General features: G+C 49.6%; 1 protein-coding gene and 1 non-coding gene across 2 annotated transcripts; one reads left to right on the top strand and one right to left on the bottom strand.

Moving 5' to 3' along the window:
- Positions 1 to 483: 483 nt before the first annotated feature.
- On the bottom strand, positions 484 to 5,224 carry THY1 (Thy-1 cell surface antigen). Its single transcript, XM_011384927.2, has 4 exons — positions 5,116 to 5,224; positions 3,136 to 3,196; positions 2,523 to 2,858; positions 484 to 1,972 (listed from the first exon to the last, which is right to left on the bottom strand). Exons 2-4 carry the CDS (start codon positions 3,170 to 3,172, stop codon positions 1,860 to 1,862), a joined length of 486 nt encoding a protein of 161 aa, XP_011383229.1. The 5' UTR covers positions 3,173 to 3,196; positions 5,116 to 5,224; the 3' UTR covers positions 484 to 1,859.
- Positions 5,225 to 9,343: 4,119 nt separating this feature from the next.
- LOC111733763 lies at positions 9,344 to 9,462 on the top strand. The gene has a single exon (XR_002778162.1). It is a non-coding gene; the product is annotated as a 5S ribosomal RNA (ribosomal RNA).
- Positions 9,463 to 10,543: the final 1,081 nt, after the last annotated feature.

Below are 10,543 nucleotides of genomic sequence, written 5' to 3' on the forward strand. Positions count from 1 at the left end.
ATCCCCCTGCCCACTGCCAAATTTCCTGGCAAAGCAGAGGATGTCTGGGGGCTGCCTCACTCGGCTGGCAACTGGAACCTGGAACCACCTTGTGATCCTGTTCCAGCCCCCAATGCCAGGATGAGCCCTGATGCTCATCAGTCTACTAATTGCCCTTTAGGGGAGGGAGACAGAGATGGGCCTCAGTGCATCTCCCCACCCCTAGACTTTTATTTGGCCATATTGGATTTAAGAAGAGATGTTGTCCTTACACTTTGATGATGCGGGTCGCTCCCACTGTGCCCCTTCCCTGCTTCCTTCCCTGCCCCAGCACTTGCCCTCTCCACAGCAGATGTCAACTCAAGGAGACATTTCTGAGAACAACCAAATCTGAGAAGAAAAAGAAGACTCTACACCTTAGTGATTGTTAACATATTCTGGAGCCAGGACCATGTGGCTCGGCCCACACGTTGGCAGATGAGTCTGTCATTCCTACCAGGTGAGTCAGCAGAGATGGAACATTCATTTATTTGGGCAAATGTGTCATGTTAAAGTCATTCTGAGAAGCCCAGCATGCAGTAGTCCACCCTGGTGGCAGGGAGGAGAAGGGCCGATGAAGGCAAAGAGGAAGAGGTGGCAGGCTGGACTTCCCGGATGCGTGGAGGAGGGCATGCCTGAGGACACACGGAGGGGCAAAGCAGAGTCAGGACAGTTTCCAGAGACTTGGTTTTATTGTGCATTTTTTTTTTCCTCATTGAGATGCCATAAACTATGTGGGCAGAGCCGCTGGGTGGGAAGCTGGATGTTGGGAAAAGCCATCTCTCAAGGTGTGTCCTCTCGTGGGTCTCACTCCATGGCCTGCCTCAGGTTCTTCAGAGATCCCCAAGAAGTCAGGCCTGTAGGGCAGGGGGCTGTCTGAGGATCAGGCACCAGTCAGTTAGGGTGGCACTGACTGGGAGGGAAGGAAAAGCCTCCTGAAGAAACACTTGAGCCAAACTGCACAGCTCTGGGGCTCCCTCTGGCCTGCCTTGCTGCCTCCGGAGTTCCAGAAGCTCTTAGAAACTTGGGACAGCCAGGGAGGGGACTTTTCCTACTCTACCGCCCTTTCAACTGCTGGTTGAGGCAGTGAGGGACAGTAGGCTCCGATTTTTAGCATTCTCAGGTAGGGAGGTATGATGGACCCTTCCTCTACGTTGCTTCTCCAACCCTCTATTAGCACTGTTCCCCAGGCAGAATCTGCATTTCCACTGGACCATGCCTCTGGCCCAAGGCCCCTAGGGGACTTCTGCAGTGGTAAGAGGACAGCTTTTTTGCTGTGGCAGAGAATGCTTCTGGAGATGCTCAGTACTCCTCTCATGTGATGGACCACAATTGCTTAGTGGTGCCCTCACAACCAGGGTCTTTGGGTGCCTCCTTGCCTGCTTGGAGACTCACTAGACCCAAACATACCCCACCTCTCTCCTCATCATGGTCTCTCCCAGGCTTCTAGTCCCGGTGGGCAAGGATGACTCCCTCAGCGACTGGTACTTCTCCATTTTACAACCCCTCACATGCCCTCACTCTCCATCAGGTCCCCAATACTGGCTTCCCTTTTTCACAAACTCCCACAGAAAAGGATGGATAAGCCCTAAATAAACCAGACAGAAGCAGCTCTGGAACAAAGAGGACAAAAAGCCAGTAGCGTGAGGAGAGAATGTGAGGTGGCAGTGGGGGAGTGGGTAGATAATGGCATGCAGCACTGGAATTCCTTATGAGGGGTGGGGTCCCCATTTCCCCCCAAGATGTATAAGGGATTGGAGGAGGGGGGCAGCCGACTCAAGAGAAGTAGGATCTCGGGACCAGGCCTTGTGGCTTCCTGTGTCTTTTGTGGGTCCAACCAATCACAGGGAGATGAAATCCATAGCTTGCAAGAGGGGCAGGGAGAGCAGGGGCAGCAGCAACCACGAGGTGTTCTGGGTCAGCAGGCTTATGCCTCCACACTTGACCAGTTTATCTGTGGAGAGAGAATGGGGTAAAGGGGTAGGGCAGGAATGAAGAAAGACCAGGACTCAGCCACAAGCACTGAGCAAGGGCACATGGGGAAGCTGGCACCATGATATCTTGGCTGGAACCAGGGCCAACTTGGTCTAATAGAACCATTTTTCCCATTTGCGGGTTCCTGAGCCCTTGAACAAACACCATATTAAATCTTTACTAAGTAAGCATCCTCACAAGAAAACTGTGGGTGAGGTAGCTGGCAACAACCCTGTTTTCCAGGTGAGGAGAAGGAGCGCTGGGGAGATCAAGTGATTTGCCCGCAGTCATGGTGGAAGCCTCTGCTACACCACTCTGCCTGTCTGACTGTCCCCTTAGCCTTTCCCCCCATTTACACTGAAGGCAGTGATTACTCAGGGCACAGGCAGCAGTTGGGGGAAGGGGAGGGAGGTTATAGGGCCCCTCTCCTCTCTGGCCCCGCCAAGGGGACTGCTTGCTGTCCTAGGCAGCCCATTTCTCCCCAGCCTGCCTCTCCCAGCTTACTTGGACTTGCTGTAGGCTAGCCTCACCTCTGAACACAGAAACAGTCTTGTTGTAGGAGGTAGGGTGCTGGCTAGAGAGGCGAAGTTCGCATGTGTATACTCCCTCGTCCTTGGTGGTGAAGCTGGATAAGTAGAGGACCTTGATGTTGTACTTGCTGGTGAAGTTGGTCCGGGAGCGGTATGTGTGTTCAGGCACCCCCACGGTGCCAAAAAGCACATGCTTCTTTGAATCACGGGTCAGGCTGAACTCGTACTGGATAGGTATAGTGGTGGTATTCTCATGGCGGCAGTCCAGACGAAGGCTCTGGTCCACGAGGCAGGCCGTCAGGCTGGTCACCTTCTGCCCACTGGCTACCTGCAAGACTGGCACGAGCAGTGCCTCTCTGAATTGGGGGGACCTGTAGAGCAGGGGGCCTTCCATCCACATTAACAGTAGAGAAGGGCCTGGCCAGGGAGAGTTCAAGGGTCTGTTCTCTGAGTGCCTCTCCCCACCCCAGAGCTCCCTGCTGCAGACCCCAGCCTCCTTCCCTCATCCCCTCTAGTCCTGGGTCCCTTAGTCGCCTCCACCTTCTGAGCTAGCTTCTCTGAAGGAAAGGAAGCCAGGGTGCTTGGAATCCCAGCCCTGCCCCTTGCCCAGTACCTGTTAGCAGGAGAGCGATACCGATGGCAGGGTTCATGGTGTCAAGAGCTCAGTTCTGGATCTGAGGGTAGGAACAGGATGAGAATCAGCCAGGAGATGAGGCAGATGTGTCCACACTTACTTCCATATGGCCATGGCAGACATTTAAGTCATTCTCTATGCAAGTGACACTGCTGCTACTTGTTCTTTTCTCCTCAGGGAAAGCAAGAGGGGGAGGGGGAATGTACCCTCGCTCTGAGTAAGTGACTTTAACTTTACCTAATTTCTTTTCCCTTCAGGAAGGTAGGGACTTCCTATTTGTAATTGTAAAGTACATGTAACACAAAATTTATCATCTTAACCATTTTTAAGTGTACAGTTCAGTAGTGTTAAGTTCATCTATATTGTTGCATAACCAATCTCTAGAACTCTTTTATCTTGTAATAACAGAACTCTCTACTCATTAAACAAAAACTGCCCATTCGGGGATTTCTTGTTCAGAGGAAAATCCCCAATGTCCAAACAGTTCCTGGCACATAACAAATGCTGAAAAGATATTGAATGAATGAATGAATGAATCTGAGCTTTAGAGACCAACAGAGCTGTGATGTCATTAAGAAAACGTGACGAACATCTGGCACTTTGCTCCATAGTAAGTGGTTCACAAACTAATTTCCATCCTCTTAGTGACTGTGGTTAGCGATGATGTTGGGTGTGTGTGGCTAAGGTGCTCTGAGATAGGACAGGCTACGGGAGTGTGAGGGAAAGTGAACATATTCTTACTGAATATGTTGTCTGATTGCATAGAAACCAAGATGTTTCCAAATGTCCAGCTCTCTGGACAGGATTCCTGGGCCTGCAGTTTTCCAGTCTGGCTTCAGTAGCCTTGCTGCTTGGGCTCTCTGCCTTGTCTTTATTTTGCAGCCTAGGCTAGACCAACATCCTGGCGAGCTGACCAAGCCTGTCTACAGCCTACAGTGGTGCTTGCAGGCGTGCAGCTGTGAGTGTGAGCCCGGGTGCGCATGGTGGGCCTCTCGCTCTGTCCAGGGTCCCCAGTGCTGTCCTGTGGCAGAGCGGTCTGGAGTCCCACTGAGACTGCGGCTACAATTAATACTGTCTCTGACCCTTGCCTAGAGGGACCTGGGCTTGCTATTGGAGAAGAAAGAGGGGTCAGTGAAATGTGTTTCTGGCTTTGATTCTCAGACACTGAATTACAGAGGAGTGCTGCAAGTTTGGGATCTAAAACGGAAGTGGCTGCTACAACTAGAAAGGGAAAAGGGGCTGGAGCTGAAGGGGGATGTAGAGCCAAAGGGAAGGTTAGAGAGCGGTAGGGGAGGCACAGCCTGTTTTCATCTCCTATGTGCTTTGCCTTCGCAGACCAGAACCAAGAGAAGCTCTGCACTCCCTCCCTCTTTAGCCCCTGTTCGACTAGCCCCACCCTTATTCCTTTTCCGTATTGCAATCTTCTCCTTTCTCTATTGAGGTCCCCCTTCCCCCTCTCTCATCATTTTCCAGTTCTCCCCTCCCCGGTCTGTCTGCCTTCCTCCCAGTCTCCACCCGCGGCACTGCGGTTTCCCATTCTTCAATGCCCCGCACCCAGCTCATTAGCTTGCCATTCTCTGTTCTCCCCCTGCCCCAACTTCAACGCCCCTCCCCCCACCTTTGCAAGCTGGGTCTGGGGACGTCTGGGTGGAGAGCGGAACCCAAGGCTGTCCTTGGCGCCCCTTCTCCCGGTTCTCCTCCATTGCCCCAGCTCCAGGCAACCATCCCCGCAGCAGACGAAAGCCCTGGACGCCCTCCTCAAAAGGTGAGGTGCAGCGAGGCCCCCGGCCTGTGACAATTGAGACCCGCTCCCGCCTCTGCCTGGGCTGACCCCTCCCCAAGCACTGCGTGGCTCTTTCCCAGGGCGCCCTCAGACCGTTTCTCGAAGCCTCGGATTGGGAGGGCTTGCATGGGCACCTGGAACCTCTCCCTGGATCCCGCCGTGGCTCCCACTCCCACCTGAGCTCCTGTCCTCCGCTGCTGTAGCCTCAAGGCGCGCCGCTGCCTCCAGTTGCTGCACCCTGCCCAGCGCCCGCAGTTTTCACCAGGGGTGAGGGAGGGGGAGAGGAGCGGGAGGGCCTGGGGGTGGGGTGAGGGTGGGGGCTCGGCCAATCGGAGGCTGAGGGGGAGCGAGATAGGATAGCTGGAGGAGGAGGCAGTGGCCAGTATTGGTGTGGAAGAGTGGCAGTATGCCGCAGAAGGGGGACCTTACTCTGGCTGATGAGCCTGGCCAGGGAACCCGGGGATCAGGGTGGGGCAGCTCAGGGGCTGCCTCCCAGAGCCCCGCAATGATTACCCCCCTTTTAAGGATTTAACCCTTTCTTCTGGCCAAGGCTTTCGAATCCTGTGGGAAAACCAAGGGATGAGGAGTGGAGGATGGAGGCCCGCAACAGTCCCCTTGAGCAGTGCGCTTGCTTCTTCGTTCTCGTTTCAGCTAGAGCTCATCTCCTCTGGAGGCCCCTCACAGTGAGAGGTTTGGGAATTGGAATTTTCCAGGCTTTCTCCAAAGGAAGGTGGTAGGTCCCCACCCCGCTCCTTCTTTTACATTGGAGCAGCCCTTTGGAAGCAAGGCAGGCACTGCTCCCAGTTTTTCCTGGTCCCCAGCCTTGCCCCACCCCCTCCTCTGTAGACTCCTCAGCCCTTCAAGGGCTTTCTGCTCTGGGGCACTCCGTCTCAGTTCCTGGGCTGGCACCTCTCAGCGCCGACAGCTAGAAGGTTTTGCTTCGTGATTTCTTGTACTCCAAGTCCCTACACTATGTGTGCTCCATCTTCAGACAAGGGAAGGAGTGCTGCTTTTTACCAAACACTGTGCTAGGCATGCTGTTCGCGCTCACGTTAACCCCTTTCTCAGACAATCTGCTGGGTTCATCCCATCACACTCCCACCCCATTTCATAGCTAGTAAGTGGGAGAGCTGGTCAGTCTACTTGGGCTGTGGAACTCCCAAGTCTTCAGTGCTGAGCCACTCCACTGCTGTATCCCAGCCCAGAGGGAGGGGAAATTATGGAACTGTGGGACTGAGGAGTAGATGGGACCAACTAGAAAGGAGACCAAGCTTTTAATTTCCTGGGGCACACGTCCGTCAACTTGATGTCACCAGTTCTTGTTTTTTTTTTTTTTTTTTTTATTGCCAATACTGATGACTTGTCTCTCTCACCCACAGGTAAGGTGAACTTTTTTGAACAATGGATTTTTTTGATTGATTTGCATTCTCATGGCCACTGTGTGAATTCTGGTCAGGACATCCTGTGGGCTGATGCTGCCTTCCTGCAGTCTGCCTGTGCATTCTCATATTTCCTCATAGAAGTCAGCCCTGGCAGCTTTGCTGCAGTTTCCATTACTGTAATGCTACCATTGGAAGCCAAATGCGGGCTAGCAAGTGCGAGATTGACTTCCCTCTCCCACCCTTGGAGATTAGATGGCTTCCAGCACTTGAGAGTGATGGAACTTGTTAGCTTAAGAAGGAGCCTCATGGGTGGTCAAGTCCAGAGGCCATTCGTTCTGGTAAACAACAGAAGCTCTGGGGTACTTTATGAAAAATGCAGTTGCCCTGCCCACCTGGGATCTCCCTAGTCTAGCAGTAGAGCTGCCTGAGTCTGCACTTCTCACAGCTCTCCAGAATCTGGGGACTGCAGAACACTGGTCTGGTAAGACTGTCCTCTTCACAGATCAGGTAACTGGGCTTCTCATTTTCTGTAGGGTAATTTTTGAGGCCCTGGATGTCCTGGACCCTGGCTGCCATTATCCACCACCACCTCATCTTTCTCATTCATCTTCCTGCATTCCAGACACTCTGGCCTCCTCCCTGTCACTCCATGCAGTGTTTTTATTTTTACTTTTATTTTTTAAATTTTTTTCCTGCTTAACAGCTTTCTGATTCTAAGTCCAGGGATTGATCTTATCGGAACACAGTTGCTTTAGCTTGGAGCCTAATCCTCCTCCTTTCTCTGTCTCTGTCTCTGTCTCTGTCTCTGTCTCTGTCTCTGTCTCTGTCTCTCTCTGTCTCTGTATCTCTCTCTCTCTCTCTCTCTCTCACACACACACACACACACACAGGAACTAGAGAGTTTCTTTTTTTTTTTTTTGACAGGACATGGGGATACCCAAAGACCCTTTAATTCCAGGAGATATCTGGACACTGGCTGGCTGAGACCCTGTGCTCTGTTTCCTACTCTATAGCCCAGTCTCAGAGTGTTGCTAGGTAGAAGGCCTAGCTATGCTATTTTGATAAGAGTATGAGAACCTGGCCTACTTTCTGGGTCCCCAAGCACTTTAGGAAGGGAGGGGAGTGTGGACTCTAGAGCAGCGGTCCCCAACCTTTTTGGCACCAGAGACTGGTGCTCCTATGAGGATCTAATGCCTGATGATCTGAAGTGAAGCTGAGGTGGTGATGTTAGTGCTGGGGAGTGGCTACTAATACATATGAAGCTTTGTTCGCTTGCCTGCTGTTCACTTCCTGCTGTGCAGCCTGGTTCCTTACAGGCCACAGACCAGCGCTAGCCCAAGGCCCATGGCCTCTTGCTCTAGAGGGAGTGGCAGTTGTTTTTCTGCTTAAGCAAGGTCTCCAGCTGGATGGAGTTAATGGCTCAAAAGAGATGTTCTAGGAACAAGGGTGGTGAAGGGGAGGAGATTTAAAAACTCCCATTTACTAATGGGATAGAATAAAAATGCTGCACACAGGAAGGGTTTAGAAGCATCTACCCAAGGCAAGATTTCCTAACAAACTGTGGCTGCCCTATTGGTCCCACAGATCTTTCTTCTCCCACCATCCCCAGTTGAGACACATGGGATAAAAACTCCTCTAAAAATGCACATTTCTTTAGGATGACTAAAGAAATACTTACTACCCATTTACTCTTCTTATTCACTGATTTTATCAGATTGTCTTTATAGAATCACTGAGGTGGCAGAAAACATCTTATCATTTTAGAGCTGGAAACTGAGGCGCAAGAAAGCTAATGATTTCTTAAAGGCTAGATTGCAGATCTCCTGACTCTTTGTACCATGATTTCTACTGCTCCCAGGGTGGATCTTCAGATACCTATTAGACTGGATTCACTGGTCCATGGTAAAATAAGAAAAACAAGGACAATGTGGGATACTCTGAACAGAAATCAGATTGCTACCTTGTTCTGACTGCTTCCTCTTCACTTTGTTGATGAGGGGAGATTCCCATTCTAGAGTTTTCAATTTGGCTGAACAGATGATATTTGACACAGGACAGATGAAATCAACAGTGGTTTATTAGTTACATACACTGACAGCTCAGAGGAAGACACCACATGCCATGCAAGACCACATAGGAGTTGCACTTGAGAACAGAATGGACAACTATGAGTTGCAGGAGGCAGGCTTTGTAGTATCAAAAAGGCAGGCCTGTTTCCCATGGGAAGATGTGATGGGCTTGTTTGAATAATTCTGTGGGCTGGCAGGGAACTGAAGCCTGCTACTAAGGGACAAACAGGAACTATGCCTAGTCCCCATTATAAGAAGAGTTAATGAGAAGAACTTTTGGTTAGGCCACTTGAAGCCCTCCCAGTTTTTCAGGTGTTAAGATAGCCCACACTATTGAGTTTTAATTTTGGGCTAATTGAGGACTTATGCCACATACCTCTCCTTCCTTGGGAAGGCCTATACTTTCATTCTAAGGTTACACCTTTCTGCTGTTTGGAAGTGGTGGTGGTAGATGGTATGTGTGTTTTTAATGTTCTTAGTAGGCAAAAAAAATTGATAACCTTCTGTGGATCCTTATACTTTTTTTGGAAATGTGACTAGTCTATGGAATTAAAAAATCTTGGAACCACTGCTCTATGCTCTGTGCCTCCCCTAATCTCTAGCTAATGTCACCTCTGAGTGAAGTCGCTCCCTGAGTGAGGTCACTCCCTGAAGAACCTCATGTGTAGTTATAGAGTATGACAAAAATATAAATGTTATCTCTTAGAATGCAGGGTTGAGGATGAGAGGACAAAGCACCAATGGAGATATAATTTTCAGCATTTAAGGACTTTATTCATGGATGTTTAATTAATCAAATAATTAAAAGACATCATTGTTCTAGGCACAATGTTCTTAGCATAGGGCTAGACCTTGAGAATACAAAGATCAATAGAACACAATCTTTGCCTTCAGAGGCTTGTCCAGTGGGGGAGACAGAAATGGTATATAGATAATTAGAAAACAACAGGGTTGTCTATGGCCATGCCACCCTGAACACGCCAGATCCCATCTGATCTCAGAAGCTAAGCAAGGTTGGGCCTGGTTAGTACCTGGATGGGAGACTACCTAGGAAGACCAGGTGCTGTAGGTGTAACCCCCCAACCCCCCAAAACAAAAAAACAGCAGGATAAGAGCAGAAGTAAAGATGTGTATAGAGCATTGTGGGAGCCCAAAGGAGGCACAATTGATGACCCAGTCTGTTAGAGAGGACATGGAGGAAGTGAAGCATGAACTGAGTCTTTAAAGATGAATAGGAGTTTGCCAGGTATGGTAGATTGTTACATTAATGGTCTCTAACGAATCCTGGTATCTGTGCCCTTTATGTGACTGCCCTTCCACACCGATTCTGGGCTTGGCCATGTGCCTTGCTTTTGCCAGTGGGCTATCAGCAAATGTGATGGAAGCAGAAGCTTGGTAAGGGTTTGTACTTTAGGACTTGCCTTCTTGGAATTCAGTTGCCATGTGAGGAAGTTTGAGCTAGCCGCATGGAAAACTGAGGAGCTTCAGTTTATATCAACCAGTATTTGAAATTAGCTAGTCCCCAGTTCACCTGCCAGGGGGTCACAAAAGCATGTGTAATCCCAAATGATGTAACAGAGCAGAAATGAACCATTCCAGATAAGCTTACTATGGTGATTCTAAAACCTGAGTGCAAATTCTTTAATATTTCATTTGTGTCCCTTCTTGAATCTCAATGGGCTTGTGACTGCTTCATCCAATAGAATACTGCAGAACTGATGCTAAAAAGACTTGGCCTTAAAAAGCCATATAGCTTTGACTTTATTTGCTGGAATACTCACTCTTAGAGCCATCATGTAAGATGTCTGACTACCCTGAAGTCTCTATGCTGTAAGAAAGCCCTTAGTCACAGGGAGAAGCATTGTATAGGCACTTTGTGCAGTTCCAGGTGAACTTAGTCTTCAGAGTCATTTCAGCCCAGTCTTCAGATATGTAAATAAAGAAGAATTCAGATAATCTAAGTCCCAAGCTGTTTGCGTTGTTCCCCTAGCTTTTTGAATTTTCAAGCTGGCCCCAGATATTGTGGGACAGAGACAAGTCTGAATTCCTGACCCATAGAATCCATGAGCTTAATAATATGGTGGTTGTTTTAAGCTTTTGTTTTAGGTGATTTGTTATATAACAGTAGATACCAGATACATAAATTTGTACCT

Source organism: Pteropus vampyrus, unplaced genomic scaffold (assembly GCF_000151845.1).
Source record: "Pteropus vampyrus isolate Shadow unplaced genomic scaffold, Pvam_2.0 Scaffold633, whole genome shotgun sequence".
NCBI lineage: Eukaryota > Metazoa > Chordata > Mammalia > Chiroptera > Pteropodidae > Pteropus > Pteropus vampyrus.